Genomic DNA, 27,674 nt, shown 5'->3' on the forward strand with positions numbered 1-27,674 from the left:
GTGTATCATCCTGACAAAACATATAGAAAAGCAGCATCAGTTAGATATTATAATAAAGGGTTAAGTTATTTTAATTCATACAGGGTGTCACTAAAGTCTGGACACATGGGAAATATCACTAACTAACTAACTCTATGTTTACTGAAACACACACAAACACACACACACACACACACACACACACACACACACACAAACACACACACATGTTGCATAACAAATAGGAAAACACATTGAAGATGTTACTGATTCATATTCTAATGCCCCAGGTGGGGCGGTCCGGGTCCTTTCTGTGTGGAGTTTGCATGTTCTCCCCGTGTTCGTGTGGGTTTCCTCCGGGTGCTCCGGTTTCCTCTCCCAGTCCAAAGACGTGCAAGTGAGGTGAATTGGAGACACTAAATTGTCCATGACTGTGTTTGATATAATCTTGTGAAGTGATGAATCTTGTGTAATGAGTAACTACCGTTCCTGTCATGAATGTAACCAAAGTGTAAAACATGACGTTAAAATCAGAATCAGAATCAGATTTATTGGCCAAGTATGTGGATACACACAAGGAATTTGTTTCCGGCTGATGGTATCTCTCTAGTATTAATACAGTATACAAGCAATGTATACATTAAACATTAAACACAAATATATACAAACTATAAGACTATATACAGGCAATATATAGATGTGTAATTCCTAATAAACAAACAAAACAAACAAACAAACACATTCTAATATTTTAAGCATATTCTAATGAGATTAAATGTTGCTAAAAATGTATTGAAATGTATTGAATATATGCATTTTGCCAGATGGATTGTGTCCAGACTTTTGGGACACCCTGTATTCTGTTAGAAATAATCTATATACAGTAAATCTTAGATAAAAGCCAAACCATCAACAAATCTTCCAACTTTATGATTCTAATACATATACATGATGTGCGTATCTTCTTTTCCTTTTTAATAACCCCAGGACTGTAGACGTGGGTTAATGATTGTGTTGTTCTCCTTCCTGATGCCAGACAGGATCGATCAGGGCTGTTTCGTCAGTATCGATAAGTTTCCCGAACCAAAATCAAGTGTAATCGGTCGGACTGCACCGCACCGCCGCCTGCTTTATTCTTCTACTTTAATACATCCGTCCTTCTTTATACCCTCTCATCATGCCTCTCTCTCATCTACCTTAAGTTTTTAGGGGCTGTTATGGTCCTGACGTGTTTTTTTCACACGGAGTGGAAGCGTCAGCGGTGCTTAACGAGGGGAATCCAGCCCATATATTTATTGTAGCCGGTGCAAAAAAAATCTCCTCAATATACCCCAAGATGGCCGCCGATGTGGGATCGATGTTTCAATATTGGAAGAAATTTGATCTCCGGCGGCTGCAGGTTGGTCCTCTACGTTACCTTTCTGCACTAAATGCGTGTTTACTTCATATTGCACGATGCCATAAGGAAAATGTTCTTGGTTTCCACTTTGTTTAGGTGAAATGTGTGTTGTTGCACTGATAGTTATTAGAAATTGATCGTGTTGTGCCTTTGTTCGGTTCAGTCATTGATCAGCGGCGGTGCGGAGCGCGGAGCGGATGCTGGAGCCGGATGGTGGAGCGCACTGCCCGCCTCTCCGTGTCTGAACCGCCGCTCCAGACGCCTTTTCTCTGCTCTTTTTCGCAACGTTTGCACACATTTCTGCACGACTTGCTTGCTCAAGGAAACTTTTAATGCACTCGCGAGTCTCCGTGTGCGCACTTAACTTTTGAAACGGGTTTAATTCGGATGCTTTGAGCGGCTGCTGGATGAACAGGAGCGTCGGTGCGTTTCTCGTCCATCTTTATGAGAATCTTTAGGCGGATTGTTTATATAGTGGGAACCATTCGGACCTTGATTTGTGAGTGTTTTTGGATCTAGCTTGCACTTGCACCGCACCAGCTTCGTATGTAAAACTGGTGCTTGAAGAAAGTTTGCGCCTGATCCGGTGAATTGCGGTAAATTGTTTATTTTCGGTTGTGCAGTTGTGCGTAAATAATCTACACTTTGCAGAATTCTCCGCTGTTTGGATATACTAAGGATTTATAGCCTAGATTTCAATGATTCATTTTAATCACACTGTTCCTAATTCATTATTCACGGTCTGTTTTACCACCGCTTTATCGTAATCAGAGTCGCGGTGGGTCCGATTCATTGGGCGAAGGGTAGTAAACACCCCGGACAGGTCGCTAGTCCATCACAAGGCAACCACACACATTCACATGCATACACTTACACTTATGTAGCTCTAAACAGCCCGACTGCGTGGCTTTGGACTTGTCGGAGGAAACCGGAGCATCCGGAAGAAAATCCACACAGACACAGGGAGAACATGCAAACTCCAACTCCACACAGGGGAATCGTACCGAGGTCCTTCTTGTTGAGAAGCGACATGGCAACCCACTGCTCTTTTTGTTTGGCTTAATAAGAGGTTAAAAATGAAATTAGCTTACTATTTTATAAATCGACTGTTTTTGCGCTTTTCCGTACAGCGCTCCAAGCTCCTGATGAATTCATTATTTTATGCACAATTTAAGTTACTGGTCTATAATGGTCGATAATAACCACATCTTAGTGTCCTTCACTAAACTAGAATGAAAGAATGAAATCTTAATGTAGATGGGACATTTGAAATGACTGTAGTTTTATTTACAACTAACGACGTTAGGTACAGCACTCATCAAATGCAGAAAAGACCCTTCCACAGCGATAAAGCCAGTGGTTCCAGCGTGTTCCAGCGTGTATGTATATAGATACAATATATAGGTCCAGTGTAATTGTGTCCAGAACACAGTGTTCTTACGTTGCACTTTGGCTGTGAGTAATGGGCAAATATGCTTATTTTAAGTCTCCAACAAATAACTTATTTATCTTTATGCTTTAAATGACACCCCAGAAACAGCATGCAATGTGCTTCAATTCAGATCAGGTGTGTTTGGCGTCTTTACGCAGCGTTTTACGCAGCGGTCACTGCCGCCCAGCAGGCAAAAGGCTTTATTCCCCTCAGATCGTTCAGGTTTCTCTGCTCTGAACAAACCGCTGTGTTTTATCGCTGTGTGGCACCTTGCTGAAACCCAGCCGTGTTTTCCTGCGTGTGTGTGTGTGTGTGTGTGTGTGCCTGCCTTTTCTCCCCGCTTTGTGAGCAGTGCTCGGCCAAGGACTGTGTAATTGCATTCCCTGCTAATGTTTGTAAATCAGCCCGGGCCGGCGCAAGGGCACCGTCTGAGCGCATGATTGATGCCCTGTAACATGAGAAATGACGGGAGCATGGAGGGAGTGAGACAGACTGAAGGAGTGAGGCAGTGAGGGGGAGAGGATTCACGCGTGTGGTCGGCCGGCCGGCTGTGTGTCTGCTGTGTCCAGGTCCAGCCTTTTCCCCACACTGACGGCTTTTAATGCGCGCTGATGGAAGCGCCGTTTGTTCGAACGCACAGACGCACCGATCCCGACGCTGCGCTTCCGTCTCCGTCCACACTGCTATTGATTTGTGCAAAGAGCAAGTGTGTGTGTGTGTGTGTGTGTGTGTGTGCCTGGTGCTCACACACACGGATAAGCAGTGTTACTGATGTTACTGAACCAGCCAGTGCTAAAGCATTCACACTCATAGTCCTCTGATAACCAGTATGGCTGATCTTACTGGTGTATCATGTTCTAAAGTGGGGATAGTTAAACCACACACACTGGGATAAACCAGTGCCAACACTACTAGATCTAATGTATGTAGAAATGTCTATAGAGCTAACTGTCATGTATTTGGTTGGGTCATTCAGACACATTATGTCCAGACCGGGTGGCCTCACAGCAAGAAGGTCCTTGGTTCGAACCCCAGGTGGGGCGGTCTGGGTCCTTTCCGTGTAGAGCTTGCATGTTCTCCCTGTGTCTGTGTGGGTTTCCTCCCACAGTCCAAAAATATGCAAGTGAGGTGAATTAGAGATGCAAAATTGTCCATGTCTGTGTTTGATATTGAACTTGAACTGATAAATCTTGTGTGAAGATCAACTACCGTTTCTGTAATGAATGTAACCAGCATGTAAGTGTGTAAAACATGACGTTAAAATCCTAATAAATAAATAAATAAATAATTAATAAAGCAAAATGTCCAGATCTGACCCACAACACTGATATTCAAGCTGATTCTGGCCTAATACATTTATCGAATTTTTAAAATCCAATCCACAGACATTCTCAGCTGGAAAACTGATATCACTACTTTATACAATGCTTTCTATTTCTGTGCTAATCTTTGGTGCTCAGTTTAAAAAAAAAAATGCACACATTTGCACATCTGAGCCACAAGGCTTTACCTTGTTCTGCGACTTAGTCTAGGTCACACCTGGTCCAGGTTTATTGATGTTCTCAGCTGCACCCGATGACAGTTCAAGGCTTATTAAATGTAAACGGAATGCACTTACCAAGTGCACTGTCAGCACCGTTCATTTGTTCTTCATAACATTAAAATAGGATTTGCACAAACGGACAGCTGAAAGTTTCTCAGTGTGTTTGACGGAATAAAGCGGCTGGATGAACGGTTGCTTCACGTCACGCTCTTTAAGTGTAGTATTTAGCCATTTGAGTGAGCCATAATTAAATGGACAGAGGTTTATGAACACTGTATTGGCCCATTTTTCTTTTTTGTATTTGATTTTTATTGTTATTATGCTATTTCATATTACACATGCTCGGATAATGGATGTTTAACCATAGTTCTTTCACCGTCTTGAGAAATGGCAGAGTTATCCGAGCATAGAATTGCCCACTGAATTTGAAACTACTCAGGAAAGGAACTGTGATAGAAATATAGAAATCTGGAAGAAATCTACTCGACTAAATGACTAAAAAATATTAAACTCATGATTGTGCATATGATTAAACAAAGTCCTGCATTTTTAACAATATAGACATAAAACCTTAATGATTTTCAGCGACCGTGCTTGTTGTTTTGTAGCCCTATTGTTATGCTCATGCTTTTCCCCCGAGAGGCATCAGCTACTTTGTCTACCTTGGCCCCTCACCCACACTGTAAACTTGAACTTCACAGAGCTCCATAGATCCATAGATTAGCCCTAAGTGTAAAACGAACCCATATTCATCTATGAACATCTATGAAACCTTTAAAGTGAGCCATATTACAAACTAATTTGTTTGTAGAAATCTAAGAACTGGTTCTAATGTCTTTCAAAATGAACATTATTTAGTTTTTTCTTGTCAGTTGTAGTGCTCTAACCTTAGACCCCTTGGGTGAAAACAGTATACGTGCATTGACCAGTGGGGGAATGAGTGGGGGATTTGTGGCTGACAGTTGATTTATTACCCTCTTTTGTCTGTGTTGGTCTGCAACATTGCATATGGCCGTGTCGGATGATATTTGTGTCTGGGATCTATGGATCCTGGGTGTCGGGGAGGTTGCCCTCCAATTACAATGAGTTAAGAGCTAAGTGTTATATGGTGGTATACCTCGTGGGAGCGTCTCACTGTTATCTTAGAATATATAGCAAAGGTTGGGGGTATGCTAGTGATTTTCAAACCAGCCTTTGAAATAGATGAGAAGACGCCAGCATCATAAATGATGTTTAAATCTTTTAGACGTTGACTGAACTTAAGGATTTTTTTAATGATTTTTGTTTAGACACAATATGTCTCTATTGTACATTTGTACATTATCTCTATAGTCTTGTCTGTATGTTGAATTGTTTGTATGTTGTAGAGAGATAACAACAGCCGAAAACAAATTCCTTGTGTGTGTAAACATACTTGGCGTATAAAGCTGATTCTGATTCTGATTCTATTGTCAGATTATTTGGTTGCACCGCAGTGATTCGTCGGCCATCATTCAGTCTCTAAACTGGAGATAAAGGTCATTATATAATTTTAAAGCTATTTAAGTTGAAAATCTATGCCTTACAAATAAAGTCAACACGTGCATACAAAGATGACTCCAAAAAAGAGGGAGTCGGTTCTGTGACCTTGGGTCTTCTCGGTCTCAGGTCACTTGGCTGTTGCCTTGGTAATCATTCACACCAGCCAGATGGCAATTCCATGGGCGCCCATGGAGAGTGACTGGTCAGGAGGGTCCTGGTGATACGGGGTCAGAAGACAGATCCCAGCTAAAAGGAAATGCGTCTTTTTGTGCAGCGTGATGAGCAGTGGGTGGAGTATAAAGCACAAAATCATACATCGGATTGATTTACTATGGTGATGGTCTCTTATGTGGCGTCTTATTCGGTTAAGCCCTCTTTAAGGGTAAGTTTAAGTGGATACATCAGTATTTTATTATGTGTAATAGCTTTTAAACCTGATGTGTGTCGACTGTGTATGTTTCTTACTGATCTGACTAATTTAACGATTGGAAATTATTTGTCATGATGATATAAATATTCATTCCTTAATGAGAGGATTTTATGAATTTGATTGCACTTCTCATTTACATTCAATTTCCAATTCACCTCCTCCCAACACTAAAAACAAGAGCCTGCAACAGCCGTGCTGTGCCTGCATTTACTCATTAACGTAATTTCCACAGTGTGATATCAGGAACGACAGTATTGGGTCATTGTATATGTAGTGGTGTGAGTGGAACCCAGTTTCTCTCAGGTGATCAGGAACAAGTGTGCTATTGTACCACAGGCCATTACGTGTCAGATTTACTATGCAGTAAGTGGAAACACGATCGCCAAATAATGCCATCCCACACGTTTCTAAAGTGTACACCCATAGCACACATAGCTCATCTTTTTGTATAAGGATTGGCAAATATTTTAGCCAAATTGAACCGTTCTTACTCATAACAGAGTAGATTTCTGGTTCTGATTCTGAGAAACTCTCAATGGCAATTGAGATGTGCGACGACAGCGGAGTTGCTGAGACGAAGTCGTAAAGAAAAGATGTGTGAAAGATGAACAAACCCTGTAAGAGTACCTCTGAGAATTCACACCTGAATGCAAAACAATCAGTCTCTGCAGCCAGGCTCAGATCATGCACATACTGATCAGGACTGCAAAGAAAAAGCTAATGTCTGTATGATTGTTTGGTGTAATACAAGCGTTTAAACACATTTATACACTCAGAGCTTTTTTGGAAATAGAGGTTTCACCCCTGAAGGTGTGCTGTGGTATCTAACACTTTAACTCCTGTAAGTTGCGAGGTGGGGCCTCCATGGATCGGACTTGTTCGTCCAGCACATCCCACAGATGCTCTATCGAATTGAGATCTGTGGAATTTCCTCGGACCACTTTTGATAGATACTGACCACTGCAGACCGGGAACACCCCACAAGAGCTGCAGTTTTGGAGATGCTCTGACCCTCGTCTAGCCATCACAATTTGGCCCTTGTCAAACTTGCTCAAATCCTCACGCTCGTTCATTTTTGCTGCTTCTAACATCAACTTTGAGGATATAATGTTCACTTGCTGCCTAATATATCCCACCCACTAACAGGTGCCGTGATGAAGAGATAATCAGTGTTATTCACTTCACCTGTCAGTGCTCATAATGTTATGCCTGGTCAACGATTGGCCTGTTGTTCAGATAGGGGTGGGATATTTAAGCCGCAAAGGTACTCTCTCATAACTAAGGCAATTACGACCTCTGCTGGCTGATTGATGGCGTCTGCACAGAGACGGGAAAAGAGTGCCTTCAGGGTGTGTCTCTCCGTACGCAGCGCTGATCCGCATTGCACTCGTCAAAGTGTAGGTGACAGAATGCATACAGCTGCTGCCCACGTGTCGGAGGGGGCGTGGGTTAGCTTCGTTCTCCTCAATCAGAGCAGGGATCAACATTGGCAATTGGACGCGCTAAAAAGGAAATGCATAAAAACACACCCTGCATTTGTTTAGATAAAATGTAAGACTGTTTTGCTAATTGAAATGTGTATGTGTGTGTGTGTGTGTGTGTTGGGCTGTGCCCTAGGACCATTTTGTTAGGCTGCTGAGTTTCAAAGTTATTAGCTTCATTACCTAAATCTCTCCTGGTAGTTACACATTGAAACTAAAGGGAGAAGAGAGAAAATTCTGGGCATTTCTCACATTCTTTAGCTCTTGCTGATTAAATTAGTCGAGAAGTGAAACTGACGGGAGCTTTATACACTTTGCTTCCCTTTGTTGAATTTGTGTTTGAGACTTCAAAGCGGATATTGGGCGTGAGGTATGGAATGATAAACGGTATTTTTTTCACTCTGTGATGTGCGACTATTCACAGTGGAGAGAACAGCTCTGTCATAAAGCGTTGGCTTAATCACTGTGACCCTCCTGAGGATTGATTTTTTTTCCTCATACCTGTCCAGAGTCATTTTCTTCTGTTCGCATCAAATGTTCCGTGATAAACATGCCCGCTTTAATATGGCTCTGCTCATTCTTTAGTAGTTTTGATGGTTTAGGCTGTACGCAGAGAAATCCAGCGGCTAACACGCTTAATGTGATTTGCGGCCACATTTGCAGGCCGAACATCCGTGTCCATCAGAAGAAACTCGGTCCAGGCGAGAAGCACTGACCGAGCATCATGCTGACCTTCATGCCTCGGGAACTGACCCTGACCGTGTGTGTTTGAGCTGTGCTATAACATTAGCTTACTGCTACGCTGATACAGCCTGAGCTGGATTCCCATTCGAAAGATTGCTAACAACGTCCCAAATGAATGGATCCGCAATTTTTCAGCATTGATCCGCACTGGAGCAGCACGGCCCTTCATAGCAATGACTTCAGCATTTTCATATTAATACCTCATTTAGCGACGCTTGTGGGGAGAGCCGTGGGCTCAGCGCGGGAGTAAATAACCAGGCTTTAACAAAACTATGGGGACGCGTTCATTTAGATTAGTAAAAACCCGGACTCGGACCAATCACGTCCCTTTAAACCTTTCTTTGGGAAAGACGAGGGAGCGAACGTCTCATCTGTATGAGCGTAATGCTGCTCCTCCTCTTTCCACTGCTTAGCCAGAGCGTGGCCCACCGAGGCCATATTGAGCTGTGTACCTGAACACCGCCCCCCTTTATTTGTTTTGACTGTCTGATGGCAGACATATTGAGCATCAGCCCTTCTTGTTCATTTTACTGAGCCTTTATTGAATCCCTTCACCCCCCCCTCGCTTCAATCGCTCTGCTCTCTGCCCGTCTCGTATCAGGCTGCGCTTCAGTCGACGTAATTCGGCTCTCTATTGTCCATTCTGCCCTTCAGGGATAAAAGGAGACCCCCTTGATTGTGTGTGTGTGTGTAGTGTTTACATTGCTGCTAGGTGGTTAAAGAGCATCAGTCTTCCCTATTTTTTAAATATTTGTATACTTATTTTATGCTCCTGTCCATAAAGCGAGTCGGGGCCTGGATTTTCATCCTTACATTTGTGGAGTGGTTAAGATACTGGACTGGTAATCAGCAGGTTGCTGGTCCAGTCCCGACTGTCATGATGTTGCCACTGTTGGGCCCCTGAGAAAAATCCTTGTTTTGGATCAAAGTGTCTGCTAAATGCCAAAAATGTAAATCTGTGATTGAATACAATCTAAGCGATTGAGGGTAATGGTCCTTCAAACAATAGCAAACTGGCAGTGGTTGGGCTTGAACCTCTACGCTACCACTGACTCTACGCCACCCAGACACCTCCACTCCATTGTTCAGAAACACAATATACCCTCTGCTTTGGGTCTTTATGGGAAAAAAGATCTAGAATGCATCAGGATAACTAGCCAGAACAGTGGCATAACTAGGAGCTCATGGGCCCCAGTTTACCGCTAGCATTAGCCACTTGCTTCGGTAAAGGGTCAGCTCACTTAGTCACTGTGAGTGCTGCTCGTCTTTTGCTGCGTGCGGTGGTGGAGGTGTGGGAATAAAGGCACACGACAAGGTAGAGTTCACTTGAACTGTTTAGTCAGGACGTGATGAGCGTTTAGACCACCTAGCTCCAGCCCCCGAACCTTACAAAACTAACTAACTGTATAAACCGGGTGCTGCATTCTGATTGGCTGAGCTGAATGTCACTCACATATCTCCGATATGATATTGTAATATAATAACAACAACAGAACATACCTCGAAGCACCTTAAAGACCAAAGAACATAGTGAATAACATCATAAAGTGTTGACTGTCAAAGACTTTCCTCCAGTCACCTAAAAAAGATCAGGAAGCAGTTTTCTTCCATCAATCAGCATCTGGAGTGTGAGTCGGTATGAAGAACCCCATAAACAGAATAGGAACTGGAACTAGGAACTGTACCAGGACCCAGTAAAATTTTGTTGATGTCCATGATTTGCATGGTATTAGCTGTTACAGATTGTGTCATTTAATATAAAAATTCAGACATTTCAGACTTGTGCTACTAAAAATAGCATTTAGAACAAAGTTCTCCAAAGAAAAGGGAATATTCAGATTCAGATCCGCTGTAGCTGATTGCGCTCACTGCGTTACCTTTTCTACTCTACAGATGAATTGAGTTTTTTTCTCTCCTCCTCACTCATTCTCTCATGCTCCTTTACAGTTTTCCCCAGACAGGTTCCATAGTGTTTTAGAGGGGATGGATTTAATTGCTCTGTGGGGATTGGTTGCTGGTGCTGGGCTCGGCTGTTTAATTAGCGTACCCTGCCGGGATTGGTTTAATGCTTTGTGATCTTGAAACTGTCTGATTGTTCAGCCCTCTTGAGACCCCCCCTCCCGTTCCCTTCTAATTTTTTCCTCCCCACCTCTTCGTCTGTATCTCCTCTTTATCTCCAGCTCCTCTCCGCTTCATCGAAAGCAGCTGAAGGTGCACCGGGCCTTACGGAAGAGGAGTGTTTTTTTCTCTTTTCTTCCCGAGGCTAAAGCAGCGTGCTGTAAACTTAAGAATGAGTGTCATCACGGCACCCCCCTCAGGAACCGGCTCTTCATTCTCTCGGTCACTGTGAGTGACCTTTCGTGCTAAAGCAAACTTAAAACTGTCATTCAGGTCACCCACGGCGTAACTACAGGGACCCACAACTGACTGTAGGAGCAGCCTTTTATTTACATTTAGTGCAAAATTAGCAGTAAATCTTGATCTGGTTTTGTAGACGGTCTGTTCTGGAAAATATGTAGTAAAAACTCTGGTCAAGACACTTCAATTCCCTTTAAACTCCTCAGTGTAACCCTGAGAAGTGCGAAGAACATCTGAGAGAATACAACAAAAAAATCCCAAATATATTGCAGCTCCTTCACTTTTAGATGAAATTGATTTAAAAGTTAACAAGATCTTTTGTATTTTTGCTTATGCATTTTTCTCCCGACTTTTAGCGCGTCCATTTGCCCGATTGCGCCACGATTCCTCTCCACCAATGCCAATCCCTGTTCTGATTTGAGGAGAACAAAGCTAACCCACGCCCCCTCCGACACGTGGGCAGCAGCCGTATGCATTTTGTCACCCACACTAGGTGAGTGCATATATGCGAATCAGCCTTGTGTACGAAGAGACACACCCTGATCCGCACTCTTTCCCCGCCTCTGTGCAGGCACCATCAATCAGCCAGCAGAGGTCGTACTGCATCAGTTACGAGGAGTCCCTATCTAGCTTAATACCCCAACCGTATATGAACAACAGGCCAATCGTTGTTCATGTGGCCGCTCAGCCCAGCCCGATGGCAGAGCTGAGATTCAATACGATGTATTCGAGATCCCAGCTCCAGTGTGCTAGCATGTGTTTTTACTGCTGCGCCACATGTGCGGCATCCGAGTCGTGTTTTTAGCTGCTTTACACTTTGACATCTTGGACATTTTGATTAAGTGTTTGCTAACTGTAGGATTGCTAGGATGCCTCATAGTGCAAATTATGATGGTGGATCATTCTCAGCACTGCAGTGACACTGACATGGTGGTGGTGTGTTAGTGTGTGTTGTGCTGGTATGAGTGGATCAGACACAGCAGCTCCTGGAGTTTTTAAATACCGTGTCCACTCACCGTCCACTCTATTAGACACTCCTACCTAGTTGGTCCACCTTGTAGATGTAAAGTCAGAGACGATCGCTCATCTATTGCTGCTGTTTGAGTCGGTCATCTTCTAGACCTTCATCAGTGGTCACAGGACGCTGCCCACAGGGCGCTGTTGGCTGGATATTTTTGGTTGGTGGACTATTCTCAGTCCAGCAGTGACAGTGAGGTGTTTAAAACTCCAGCAGCGCTGCTGTGTCTGATCCACTCATACCAGCACAACACACACTAACACACCACCACCATGTCAGTGTCACTGCAGTGCTGAGAATGATCCACCACCTAAATAATACCTGCTCTGTGGTGGTCCTGTGGGGGTCCTGACCATTGAAGAACAGGGTGAAAGGGGGCTAACAAAGCATGCAGAGAAACAGCTGGACTACAGTCAGTAATTGTAGAGCTACAAAAAGGTGGTTTTAATGTTATGGCTGATCAGTGTATCTGTGGTATATTTTGAGTGTCAGTTGTTTCTCACTGACTGAGGTCTAAGAGCTACAACCTTATCTGGGTATTAAATACATCATTTTATTTGTATGTAAATATTATATGTAGTGTTTGAATCTTCATTTCTTTAGTGTTCAGGGTTCTCTACACTCTCCTTGAACTCGGTCATAATAATGATCCACGAGAGCCACGAGAGGGATCTTCATCTGAGCCTGTTCTCCTCACCTCTGTATTCATTTCATTACAGCCTTTTCAGGAGCTTTGTTCCATTTCTAGCACCGCTAATAACCTGACCAGGTTTAAAATATCTTATCTTCTTAAGCAGGAAAAGAAATTCTGCTCTTTCAGCAGACGTCTGGTTGAACGTCTGTAGCCGTGTTCGGGAGGTTTTTTTCGTGCTGATATTGTGGTGGACATGCTGAATGAGATATGTGCTTTGTCTCTGTGTATTTTGTTTCCTTCTCGCTCGTCTATTTTGTGTCATCGGTTGTGCCTATATTAGTCATGTGCTTACTCAGCTGTCCCTCGCTGAAGGACGACTTAGAACCAGCACATGATGAAACGCTGAGCTAATACGTCGCACGCTACGTGCTGTACGCCTTTTTACGGCTTTTCTTTTGATATCCTTTTCCTCCGTTTGTTGTCACGCTGAAGGTGGAATCGCTGCAGGTGCTGATATGTGACTTATGTGCACAGTCACCTTGACGGAATGAGGTGGGACCTTGTATTTACAAAAGAGGTGTCTGTATGTTCCTCCATCAGCAGCCAGCCTGACCTTGGTAGTGGCTCAGCTGTCACAGTGTGTGTTAACCTTAACAGCTGGGCAGCTGCCACTGGATGCAAATGAAGCATTTCCTCTTTTGGAGCAAAGATTCATGCCAGAGTGGGTTGAGTTTTGGGATTTAGTGTTAGCTAGAGGCCAAAGTTGGTTACTCACCAGACTTGTGCATATTGTGTATTATAATGGTTTCACCTGTATTTAAAAACACTGAATATAAAGAATTCCATCGAGAATACACTGGGTGCAAGGGTATCAGGACAGGGTATCAATGTGGGGTACCATGATCACCCAACCCCCACCAGACATAACTAATAATGTCGTCTGGCCGGCCAATAGCACCAGTGATATTTAAACCCAGATCTCAGGATTGGTAGGTTAGCACAATAGACTGCTGTATCACTCGAGCGCCTTGTTTAATTGATGTAATTGATTAAATTACTATACTGCTGAAGTTTGCTGGCAAATTTTCTGAAGTTTAGTATGTTCTCCACACGTCCATCAGGCTTACATGACCTAATTGCTCTAATTTGCCGGTGAATGTGAGATGCCTTGTAATTATTGTAATGCTTGTAATGCTTTCAGCTTGTGTCTTGCCCATCTTATAATTACTCACTTACACCTTAGGGGCAATGTAAAGCAGCCAATCCACCTTCTGCATGTTTTGGAAGGTGGCAGGAAACTAGAGTACCCAGAAGAAACCCACATAGACATACTTGCTACATCACTATGCTGCTTATGCCGTAGGTTTGAACCCAGGTCTAGGATCGGTGGGCTAGCGTAATAGACTGCTGCACCACCAGAGCACCTTGTTCAATTGATGTCAGTTATTAAATTACTATACTGCTACAGTTTGTTGGCGGATTTTCTGAAGTTTAGCATGTTCTCTGCATGTCCATGTGAGTTCCCTTCTTTCACATCAGGCTTACATGACCTAATTGCTCTAATTTGCCGGTGTATGTGAGATGCCTTGTAATTATTGTAATGCGTTCAGCTTATGTCTTGCCCATCAATCACTTACTCACTCACACCTAGGGGCAATGTAAAGCAGCCGATCCACCTTCTGCATGTTTTGGAAGGTGGCAGGAAACTAGAGTACCCAGAAGAAACACACATAGACATACTTGCTATGTCACTATGCTGCTCATGCTGTGGGTTACCAAGTGGAAAGTTGTGGGTTTGAATCCTGACTCTGACATGCAGCCACTGTTGGGCCCTTAACCCTGTCTGCTCCAGGAGCGCTGTACAATGACAGACTCTGCGCTCTGGCTCAGTGGGTAGCACTGTCGCCTCACAGCAAAAAGGTCCTGGGTTCGATCTCCAGGTGGAACGGTCCGGGTCCTTTCCGTGTGGAGTTTGCATGTTCTCCACGTGTCTGGATAGGTTTCCTCCCACAGTCAAAAGATGTGCAAGTGAGGTGAATTGGAGATACAAATATGTCCATGACTGTGTTTGATATTAAACTTATGTAACCAGTACCTGTCCTGTCATGAATGTAACCAAAGTGTGTAAACAATGACATTAAAATCCTAATAAATAAATAAATAAAACGGTCATGGGGTCTCGTTAGCAACTTGTTTCCTTTAGGCTCAGGTTGTAGTATAACCCAAGTGATCAGTCTCATGACAGCAAGACTGTTCCCACTTGCCCCCTTTTCCTTCCCCAATATTTTGAGGAAGGATACCATGATTAGTAAAGGCGTTGGGGTAATACGGTGGTGGCCTTGGTGAGCAGTAATTGACTGTTTAATGATAATGGCTTGAGTGTTGAGTGCTGGATGAGGAGGCTCTAATCACAGGCTGTCGTGTTCCTGCAGCATTTGACTTTTTTTTTTTTTTTTTTTTTTTACAGATTTAAGGCAGCCCTGCGCTGAATTCATTCATTTAATGCTTTAATAGCTTTAATGCTGTGTCGAGACCCAAAGAGCAGAGGGGTGAGGGTGGAATTGACCCTCTGTGTTGAATGTGGACTCAGCCAGTCTTTGGTTCGGATTTGTCGCTGAAACGACCCTGTTTAGCCTCTCTGTAGCTAAGCCTCAAAACTTCTCACGGATTATAATGAGACAGTTTTGTGATTCCCTCAGAGAAAATGGGATTTTATTTGCTAATGCAGGACTGCGCTATTGAACATTAACATCTGTTTGGTATCAACACATCCCACCCAAAATCAAATCAACACAAAGACAAAAATGATGTCCAGTCGTACCTTGAAACTGAACGTCAGTTGGTTCTGGGAGTGGTGCTGAGTTTAAAAGGCATTTTTTCTCATAAGGATGTTTGGAAAACCTGTTGAAGCGTTCCATGGTCCCGTGGAACTGCATATATTTTAGCTAATGTAAAATAATGGGGTTGTTTTAGACACGTATACACTGAAAATAACACAAATATAATATAAAAACACTGAAATACAATTAAAAGACAGTTAAAAATCAATAAAACCTTCATGTTACCTTTATTTCTTAATTGTTTCTTTATCCCCTGTCCCCCACCAGACATAACCAATAATGTCTGTGTGGACGTCTGGCTGTTCAATAGCACCAGTGATATTTAAACCCAGGTCTCAGGATTGGTAGGTTAGCACAATAGACTGCTGCACCACTCGAGCGCCTTGATTAATTGATGTAATTGATTAAAATGCTATACTGCTGAAGTTTGCTGGCAAATTTTCTGAAGTTTAGTATGTTCTCCACATGTCCATCAGGCTTACATGTCCTAATTGCTTCTATTTGCCCATGAATGTGAGATGCCTTGTAATTATTGTAATGCTTGTAATGCTTTCAGCTTGTGTCTTGCTCATCTTATAATTACTCACTTACACCTTAGGGGCAATGTAAAGCAGCCAATCCACCTTCTGCATGTTTTGGAAGGTGGCAGGAAACTAGAGTACCCAGAAGAAACCCACATAGACATTTTTTTAGGCTAGCTAATGTAAAATAATGGGGTTGTTTTTGACACGTATACACTGAAAATAACACAGATATAATATAAAAAACACTTAAATACAGTTGAAAAACAGTTAAAATCAATCAAAAATACAATAAAACCTGCACTTTAGCTTTACTTCTTTATTGTTTCCTTATGCTTCATAATCGTGGAGATGCTTGATCCCTGAATACCTTGGAATATTATATTCCATTCAGTACCGGCGCATTCACACAAGAGGCGCTGCTTTTTTCCCCCTTTTTTTCTCTGACCCCCCCCCATTTTCTCCCCTAATCTAGTCGTATCCAATAACCCTGAATGTGTTATGCTTTACGTCTACCGATACAACCCTCCACTGCTGACTGAGCAGCTTCGCAACTGACACACGCCTCCTCCGACACGTGCTCAGTACCGACTGCATTTTTTCACCTGCACGAGGCGAGTTCATATGCGGATCAGCCTTGTGCACGGAGAGCCACACCCTGATCAGCATTATTCCCCCAACTGTGCGGACACCATCAATCAGTCAGCAGAGGTCATAATTGCACCAGTTATTACGGGGGCAAGCCGTAGCCTTGTGGTTAGGGTACTGGACTAGTAATCAAAAGGTTGCTGGTTGAGGCCTTACCACTACCAGGTTGCTGCTGTTGGGCCCTCGAGCAAGGCCCTTAACCCTGAACAAAGCGGCTGGTTATTGTTAATTTTAAATTAAATAAATAATAAAGACATAAAGAAACCCAACATGTCCAGTTTAAGGTAAACGTTAAGTTTAAGGGAACAAATTTCTCAATGAAGGGCGTCGAGTTTCAAAGATTTTGAGTTTAGGGGACGTTGAGTTACACGGTACTACTGTAGATGAAGAACATGTTTGGTTCTTACATTTACATTTTTGGCATTTAGCAGACACTATTATTCAGAGTGACTTACAGAAGAGCTTCTGCAGTTAATATTCCCTGCTCTAGTTTAAGTAGACAACTCTATAATAGTGAATAATAGTGTTAGTAAGAACATGTTAGTTCTCAGCTTAAGTGCTTAGTAAAGAGGTGATGAAGGTTTTTAATGCAGGACTGCTCTATTGATCATTAAAATGTCGGTTTGGTATCACCCACCCCACCCTAAACCAATCAATCAAAACAAAGACAGAAAATGATGTAGATTTAAAAAAACAGTGTTCGGTTCTTGTTTGTTTAGCGTGTGAATCACAGCACTGATATTTATATAGCCTTATGATGAATCCTGACCGTTGACTGATACGCCCTGTAAGGTATTAAATCACCAGTAGCGTTCATGTTCCGTCCTCAGCTGGCTCTCCAGGTGGAGGCCAAGAGCAACGTCCGTCTAGACACGTGGCATCATTAACCTTCCGTGGCCCTCGCTACACCACTGATGAATTCATTCTCACATTTCCCTCAGTCCACTAGTCTGGTCTGAAAGGCCAAGTCTGCCCTCTCAGCCTAACCCCCTCTCTCCCTCTGTCTCCCTCTCTCTCTCTCACACACACACACACACACACACACACACACACACACACACACACACTCCTCCCTCGGGCCACTCCTTGGGGACACCTGAGTCTCGGGGCCTGACAGGACCTATACGGTAAGTGGCTCCTACCTCTTACACACATAAATTGACAACGAGGTAGCCACAGTCTCTTCTCTTTCCCAGACTGCTAAATAATTCAGGGCGTCTGGGCCCGAGTCTGGCCCTGGGCCACGAGAAAGCACGCACGTGCGTCGGAGCGGCCGCGTATGTTCAGAATTTACAAGCACGCATGTGGAAGGGCAGGGGTTAATGACAGGTCCGCTCACCCCTGCGTCAGCAGCTGCGCCCTCCACATATGAAAGAATTCTGTTCGCTTGATTACATTTTTTTTCGAAAGGGATCAATTTTTAATCAGCAGAGCATCTGACTACGGTCAATAAGCACATCGTAGACAAGACAGTTGCTGGACACCAGTCTTTATTTACAGGACTGTTTGTCTTTCTACTGTATACCGATTTCCAGACAGGAAATGGCAATGGCAGCCCTCAGCATTACTGGTATTTTAAATGAGCTGATGTGATGAGTTTTATTTCTATTGTACACCACATGATTCAGTACACAGTCAGGGTGTTACAATACTCGTGTTAATATTTTATTTTAATTGGTGGTACTATATGTGGTTACGGTACTATATGTGGTTACTGTACTATACTGTATGTGGTTACAGTACTATATGTGGTTACTGTACTATACTGTATGTGGTTACAGTACTATATGTGGTTACAGTACTATACTGTATGTGGTTACGGTACTATACTGTATGTGGTTACAGTACTATATGTGGTTACGGTACTATACTGTATGTGGTTACGGTACTATACTGTATGTGGTTACAGTACTATATGTGGTTATTGTACTATACTGTATGTGGTTACAGTATTATATGTGGTTACGGTACTATACTGTATGTAATTACAGTACTATATGTGGTTATGGTACTATACTGTATGTGGTTACAGTACTATATGTGGTTATGGTACTATACTGTATGTGGTTACAGTACTATACGTGGCTATGGTACTATACTGTATGTGGTTACTGTACTATACTGTATTGTATGTGGTTACAGTACTATATGTGGTTACTGTACTATACTGTATGTGGTTACAGTACTATATGTGGTTACGGTACTATACTGTATGTGGTTACGGTACTATATGTGGTTACAGTACTATATTGTATTTGGTTACGGTACTATATGTGGTTACGGTACTATACTGTATGTGGTTACAGTACTATATGTGGTTACAGCACTATACTGTATGTGGTTACAGTACTATATGTGGTTACGGTACTATACTGTATGTGGTTACGGTACTATACTGTATGTGGTTACAGTACTATATGTGGTTACGGTACTATACTGTTTGTGGTTACAGTACTATATGTGGTTACGGTACTTTACTGTATGTGGTTACGGTACTATACTGTATGTGGTTACGGTACTATACTGTATGTGGTTACAGTACTATATGTGGTTACGGTACTATACTGTATGTGGTTACAGTACTATATGTCGTTATGGTACTATACTGTATGTGGTTACAGTACTATATGTGGTTACTGTACTATACTGTATGTGGTTACAGTACTATATGTGTTTATGTTACTATATGTGGTTGCAGTACTATACTGTATGTGGTTATGGGACTGTATGTGGTTACTGTACTATACTGTATGTGGTTACAGTACTATATGTGGTTACTGTACTATACTGTATGTGGTTACAGTACTATATGTGGTTACAGTACTATACTGTATGTGGTACAGTACTATATGTGGTTACGGTACTATATGTGTTTATGTTACTATATGTGGTTGCAGTACTATATGTGGTTACAGTACTATACTGTATGTGGTTATGGGACTGTATGTGGTTACTGTACTATACTGTATGTGGTTACAGTACTATATGTGGTTACTGTACTATACTGTATGTGGTTACAGTACTATATGTGGTTACGGTACTATACTGTATGTGGTTACAGTACTATATGTGGTTACAGTACTATACTGTATGTGGTTATGGGACTGTATGTGGTTACAGTACTGTACTGTATGTGGTTACAGTACTATATGTTGTTACAGTACTATACTGTATGTGGTTACAGTACTATATGTGGTTACTTTACTATATGTGGTGTGTGTTGTATGAGTGGATCAGACACAGCAGCGCTGCTGGAGTTTTTAAATACCGTGTCCACTCACTGTCCACTCTATTAGAAACTCCTACCTAGTTGGTCCACCTTGTAGATGTAAAGTCAGAGACGATCGCTCATCTATTACTGCTGTTTGAGTTGGTCATCTTCTAGACCTTCATCAGTGGTCACGGGACGTGATTCTAGATGACCGAAGTGTGCTAAATGATGCATGTGTGGTAACAAATGAAATTGTGTTTAAAGTTCAGCAGTTTGGAGTCATGTTGTTGATACATGAGCTTCAAGTTTTCAGATTTGTATCCATAGGTCAATTTCTGTGTGTATAAAATGTGTATAAAATACTGTAATGCTGTTATTGAATTTTCACTTGACCACTGGGAAGCTGTAACATTAAATAATGCAAGACTCATGTAGCGAGTCCTCGTCATCTCCACAGCTGTACATTCTTCTGTTATAGATTTACCATGTAAACACACATACTCATATCACAATCATTCAGACCCATATCCCTCAGCTCTCCTCAGTCCTGCTGATGCAGCGAGTGACCACAGTGACGACCTGATATTATTGAGTGTGTACAGTATTCTGTGCTGTATTATCTGCTAATAAGTTAAAAAATACTTAAGCATGATGGTTTGACACGTTTAGTGGGTTGGTTGTCACATTTATCAGAAGAAACAAAAGCTCTTTGTATGCAGCAGAGCTAAACCAACCCTGGTTTATGTTTGACTAAGCTGGGACGGGGGGCTGAAACATGCACACAAATAACAAATGAAGCGTCTAAATAGCTGCTCATCTCTGCAACAACTGGCTAGTAAATATATGAACAGGTGTGGCTGAAGATTTGACTGCTGGGACTAAATGATCTCTATAAATAGCAGAAATATTAGTAAATATTAGTAAATAAGTATTTCAGCTCTGTGATGTCGTGATGGCTGTGTTACTCAAGGAGTGAATTTTACTACTTTTCCTGGTGGTAGAGTGATTATATTGTTTCATGTAAAGCACTGGTTACTCAGCGGTTAGGATACTGGTCTAGTAATTTGAAGGTCACCCTTTGGCCCTTGAACTGGCCCTTAATTTTCAATTGCTTGGATTGTATTTGGTCACAATAGCAGATCACTTTGGGTACAACAGTCTGCTAAATGACAAAAATGTTTAATTATTACTATTATTATTGAACTTTAGTCTCCTCCCACAAGTCCAAAGACGTGCAGTCAGGCCAATTGGAGCTACTAAAATTTGCCCTCTGTGTGTGTGTGTGTGTGTGTGTGTGTGTGTGTGTGTGTGTGTGTGTGTGTGTGCTTGTGTGTGTCGACTCTGTGATGGATTGGAAACCTGTTCAGGGTGTTTCCTGCCTTTTGCTTAATGAATCAGACCCATCACGACCCTGACCAGGAAAAAGCAATGGTAAAACAGACAGTGAATAAGTGTATTATTATTATCATTATCATTATCATTATCATTAGTTATTATTATCATTATTATTATTTTTGTTATTATTATTATTATTGTTATTATAGTTATTATCATTATTATTATTATTTTGTTATTATTATGATTATTGTAGTTATTATCATTATTATTATCATTATTATTATTTTTGTTATTATTATTATTATTATAGTTATTATTATCATCATTATTATTATCATTATCATTATTTTTTATTATTATCATTATTATTTTTGTTATTATTATTGTCATTATTATTATTATTATTATCATTATTTTTTTTGTTACTATTATAGTTATTTTTATCATTATTAATATTTTTTAATTATCATTATTACTATTATTATCATTATTGTTATTTTTTTTATTATTATTACAGTTATTATTATTATTATAGTTATTATTATAGTTTTTATTATTATCATTATTAGTAGTAGTATAGTTATTATTATTATCATTATTATTATTATTATTATCAGCATTATTATTATTATTATAGTTATTATTATTATTATTATCATTATTATTTTATTATTATTATTATTATTATATTATAGTTGTTATTATCATTATTATCATTATTATTATTTTTTTTTTCTCTGAAGTCAGACACACACACAGACACAGACACACACACACACACACACACACACACACACACACACACTCAGGCAGCAATTTGAGTAGCTTTATTTGGCCTGACAGCATGTGTTTGGAGTTTTGGGAGGAAACCGAAGCACCCGGAAGAAAACTCAAATAAAAACTGGTATGTGGACCAGATCTGCTGTGAAGAGCCCTAAATACAGGATCAGCTTAAGGGAAATAACGATGTTGTTTAAATAGTGTGTGGTGGAAAGCAGTGAAATTTGCTTTACAATAATTAGGGCCCTCATAAAGTCAACAAAAATTATATATTATTATACAATCTGCCATTAAATATGTGATACTACATCAAGTCGTACAAGCAGAATTTCTTTTCAGATTTTACATTTGAACCAGAACAGGTCTCTGCATGACTCTGAGTGTCTGATTATTACACAACATACAATAATAATAAAAAAAGAAATTAAAGCCTTTTATCCATAATCAGTCCACTTGGATCCTGTTTATTCTACATATTAAAGCTACATAACCCTGTAGAATCAGATGCATGGGTTCTTCATGCTTCCATCTTTCTCTTTTCTAAAAGTTCTCTCTTGTTTAAGTGCCCTACTTTTAACAAAGTGCTGCAATAAATCAGAACAGCACCGTCCCATGCACGGTGGAATCATAAATAAGTACAGTACGCTCCACACACATCTCGGAGTGGTGTGAAATCCATTTGGGGTAATTAAGCAGGATTGGCAGTCACGTTACGCAGACAAACTATTTTTAAGTAATTTGGTAGAGGAAATTAAAGCTGGATCGGAGTGAAACTACTCACGCTGCATTATGGAGGCTTAGAAGAAGCTGATCTCTTACATTATGTTTGTGAATTTTAGGAAAAGTTAATCAAAACACTCTTACACTAATACGCTTCCTGTTAGGCAGAATGGGCTGTCGCTGGGCACACAGTGGCCATGTTGTGAGTGCAGTACAGGGTTGAGTAGTTGGTGCCCCCCTCTGGCTCATCAGGTGCCTGGCCGTTCTTCCTCAAACCCTCCTGTTTCTTTATAAGCCAAGTCAGTGGCACGATCACAAATCAAAGTCAGTTTTTTCAGCTCTGCACTGACTCATTATTGCTTACTGCTTATTGTTAAGGCTCTACCTAATTCAGAACCGTAAAAACCGCGTCACGGACTGTGAAACGAGCCTTTTCCCGTGTAATATGCAATTTGCAGTGAAATTTAGAGTTTGTGTTTAGCGATTTAACGTTTTTCATTTCAAGTGCCTCATGTTTACAGGTTAATTTGCACTATGAGGCGTCCTAGCAATCCTACAACAATTCAGTTAGCAATCAGTTAGTCAAAATGTCCAAGATGTCGAAGTCTAAAGCAGCTAAAAAAAAACATGACCAGGTAACTGAGTTTGGAAAACTCCCAACCCCAATTCTGTGGATTTTTGAGACCGTTGCTGGATTTACAGTCAACCATTATGGTAGCTGTGTTGTGTATTGTAGCTTCCATTTATTATATTATTCAATTTATTAGTGTAATTTATTTATTTTTTCTATTTTATTTATGCATTTTCTCCCATTTTCTCCCAATTTAGCGTAGGCAATTTGTCTTCTGCTCATGGGGGATCCCTGATTGCAGTCGAGGTGAGTATATTGCTGCTCACGCCTCCTCCGACCCGTGCACAGCCCTTAGTGGAACCCTATGCACTCTGCACAGGCGCCTCTCTATCTGCTAATCAGGGTCCTTACACAGCGTTTGAAGACCCCACCCAAAAAGTCCGGTCATCCCGCCCTAGCAGAACCGTGTCTGCTGCAGGCACTGACAATTACGCCAGCTAGATGGCGCTCAGCCGACCGGTGGCAAGGTCGAGTTTTGATTCGAGGAGTTCAGAATCTCTGCGCTGGTGTGCTAGCGGAATATCCCACTGTGCCACCTGGGCTCCTTATGAGTGTAATTTAATGACTGATTTAGGAGGGCCCTACTTATTGTAAAGCAAATTTCACTGCTTTCCACTTAACACTATTTAAACAAAAAAACAAACATCATTATTTTTCTTTCAGCTGATCCAGTATTTAGGGGTTGCCACAGCAGCTCTGGTCCACATACCAGTTTTAACTCCGGATCTGGGCTTAGAACTGGCACTGAGAGCGCACTGACAAGTGCACCACCACTCCCTTTGACATTAGCCAATCATGTCCATGCAGACACCTGACCGGCTCATAGCACCGCTAAGATTGGAACCCTGGAACCCTGAATCTCAGCGGTAGTGGGGTAGGTTATTATTTCTACTGCACAACGTGAACGCCCTATTCAAACAGCATCAGTAAATTTACCAAATAAATCAAAACTCAACTAAATATCAGATATCAACATTTAGAACAGTTTTAATAAATATGAAGTGTATACACCCAGTTACTCTTCCAGTAATTTGTAGTAAATCAGACTCCCGCAGCACAGTTTGATTACTCCTGGTTTAAAACTCTCTGTACTCATTCAAATGGTCATTTCGGACCAGCGCACACAAAATGATTCCAATCATCGCCATCGAACTGGGAGTATCGGCCATGAAAGGGAGTAAATTTTGGCAAGACGACAGCCAACCTCAGGCAGCCTGGCAGTACAGGGACAAAACAACTCCTACTGTGATTGACTCCAAGTTCCTCCCGATTGCATCATGTAACAAAGTTATATGGAAAGCAGAGAAATGTGTTTCATTAGACGTAATACGTGGCCAAATTACATTGCAACGGCATACGAGCCACAGAGACGCAGAAAACTGAGAATATTGTATCTTTGTTTTGACTCGCACTAAAGTAATAAAGAGATGCAAATGCACTGAAATTTGCATGTAAAAGAAACATTTTAAGCGCCGTATCTAAGTGCTTATGTAAAATATTCCCAGTGCACATTTGTCAATACGTTATTAAATTACCATTGCTGTTTAGCAAAATTGTTAAACGTTGGAAGTCATGTAGAGCGCTATATTTACAGTGGGAAGATGAATCGAGGGTTTACAGGCCTGTATGATCTGTCTGTACTGGCAATAAGACTAGACGATTTATTGAAATAGACGCTCATTATAGCTGATGCAAAAGTAAAAAAAAAAATTATTATTAAAAAAAAAAAATAGAAATAAAAATCATAAGATAGTACAGTGTTGGTTCCACATAGCTCCAGGGATCAGTCCTTACTTCTGGCTACTGTCATCTCCCAAAAATCTGTCAGTATGTGGACTGTTTAACTAATAAATGTCTCTAGACTTAAGCAAATGATTCATTAAATGCTTCTAGGATTGGCTTCAATTTCCACTGCAGCCATGACAAGAATCAAATTGTTACTGATGATATATAAAAACATCAGATAAAAACACACAATGTAGTGAAAAAGTTCAATAGATTTATTTACATCCAGCTATAAATCATACCTGATAAATATAGGAACTGGTTTTCAGCATCTAGTGCCCAACATAATAACATGCTGTTAATGCTTGCTTGCTTTTTCAGGAATTAGATTTTATTCTATTACATTTTTAACAGTAATAATAATGTTAAAAGATGATCAGAATCTGTTAGTATTATTATTGTAATTAAATAATTGTTATTGCTGTTATCATTATAGTAATTATACAGGCATTTATACAGGGGTGGGATTTGATCCTCGGACCTGGTGCAAACACAGACTCAAAGACAAGATTAAAGGATGTGAAACTCCTCACAGACAGTGAATACAGGTCAGGATCAAACCCAGGTTTTCAGGACTGACGTCGCTATTCGAAACTCACTCCATCAGCTGCTCCCTTCCCCAAAAATAACTTATGCTAAGGTCAAAATTCTCATGCCTGGTGCTCGGCTGGTGCAGCAATCTAATTTGCCAGCCCTCCGCCACAGAGACCCGAGCAGGGCCGGCGCTGGGAGGGGGCTGGGGTGGGCATTCCCCCCCAAGATTTTCTCACTGCCCCCCCAAGCGCAACACAAGCAAAGGCTATTTTAGGTTTTAAAAATGATCTCTGAACCAATCACAAAAACTCATTTTGCTGTTCAGTGTGAAGTTATTTCTTTGCTTATTTCTGATTGGCTCTTTGAGTCATATAAAACAGGCAGACGGCTTCGAGCAGCTCAGTAGAGCAGACAGGTTCTGTCAGTGTGAACAGGAGAGGCGATTACATATCAGGGCAATTTAAAACACTTCTTTCAGTTTAAACTCACTTCCACATGGTAACGTTTGCTAAACATGGTGATTCATTGCTTAATATTATTATTATTATTATTTTTTAAATATTTTCTTTATGCATTTTCTCCCCCTTTTTCTCCCTTTTTTTAGCGTGTCCAATTGCCCCATTGCGTCATGCTTCCTCTCCACCAATGCCGATCTCTGCTCTGATTGAGGAGAACGAAGCTAATCCACGCCCCCTCCGACACGTTGGCTGCATGCCATATGCATCTTATCACCTACACTTTGACGAGTGCAGTGCAGCCTAGCTGCGTGTACGGAGGGACACACCCTAAGAGCACTCTTTTCTCATGTCTGTGCAGGCGCCATCAATCAGCCAGCAGAGGTCGTAATTGCACCAGTCATGAGAGAGAGACCCCATCCGGCTTAGTCCTGCCCATATCTGAGCAACAGGCCAATCGTTGTTCATGTGGCCGCTCATCCACAGCCGGCAAGGCAGAGCTGAGATTCGATACGACGTATTCGAGATCCCAGCTCTGATTCCAGCGTGTTTTACCGCTGCGCCACCTGAGCGGCATTGCTTAATATTATTTACCTTTAATTTTTTAATTTTTTATTTTATTAGCAGTTAGCTGCTAGTTAGTAGCAGCTGATCTGTCGGACTTTACTTGATACCTTTCTGTATGTTTTTTGTGTGTGAATTTTGCATTTAATAAACATACACTGTAGGAAAACCTATAATGCATCGTTTTCTGATTTTAAAAAAATCAACCGAACTTGCCAGCGTTACATCTGAGGGCTCCTCCATGTCAAGTCAGACACCACCAGTTTATTTCTCTACCTCATATTTCACTTTAAACCAGTATCATTAGCTCTGCTGTCATCATCCCTCCACAAATCAAGCCCTGAATAAAGTTCTGGCTTTAAAAATATGATTAACGACATGCCCACCCATTATGTTTTACTGCCGCCCCCCCCAGGCAAAGCAGTCCAGAACCGGGGCTGGACCCGAGTGTTTCCTGGTTTAATTTCCACGACCCTGACCAGGATGAAGTGGTTGATTGAAATGAAAAACAACAAGACAAAACAACACAGAAAACAACTATTGGTTAAAGAAACATTTTTCTACTGACCAAATAAAGTATCTGGTATAAATAAGTAAAATCTGCTCAGTAAATCTGTTCACTTCTGGCGTTTTATCATGTTTTATGTGTTTGTTCAGATAATTCTGAGGTACGAATATCCTGGAGTGCATTTCACCATTATGAAAATGCAATTTTGGCGGCTGTGATATTTTCCAGTAAAAGATACGCTTCATTAAGTGAAAGGTGGCTCGACTAAGCAAAACCTGCAACAGCAATCATTCAAATGAGCATTTTATTAAATATATCTAAAAAACTCTGACAGTTTGAAGCAAGGTTTATCAAGCGATGTGGTTCTACCAGCGAACGATTTCACTTTTAAATTACCGAGACGCGCTACAGCCTGCTGTGTGTATTTCATACAGTGGTACCATTAGCATCCGGAGGGATGCAGTGTAGTGTACGCTCCCTTATTTATCACAACCTTTTTAGCCCTGTATCAATAGCAGTGGAGCCTGGCGGGGCACGTCCAGAGAGGAAGTGCTGCGATCCGGGCCTGGCATCAAGCCACCGACAGCATCTTATTTACTG

At 41.4% G+C, this 27,674-nt stretch overlaps 1 protein-coding gene across 1 annotated transcript in view; it reads left to right on the forward strand.

The window, feature by feature from the left end:
- The first annotated feature begins 1,315 nt into the window (after positions 1-1,315).
- The window catches only part of cux2b (cut-like homeobox 2b), a 186,704-nt gene continuing 160,345 nt past the window's right edge, over positions 1,316-27,674 (forward strand). The window contains exon 1 of the mRNA XM_062998879.1: positions 1,316-1,378. Within this exon, the coding sequence (XP_062854949.1) occupies positions 1,316-1,378 (63 nt within the window). The remainder of the gene's footprint in view (positions 1,379-27,674) is intronic.

This window comes from Trichomycterus rosablanca, chromosome 7, assembly GCF_030014385.1.
Source record: "Trichomycterus rosablanca isolate fTriRos1 chromosome 7, fTriRos1.hap1, whole genome shotgun sequence".
Taxonomy (NCBI): domain Eukaryota; kingdom Metazoa; phylum Chordata; class Actinopteri; order Siluriformes; family Trichomycteridae; genus Trichomycterus; species Trichomycterus rosablanca.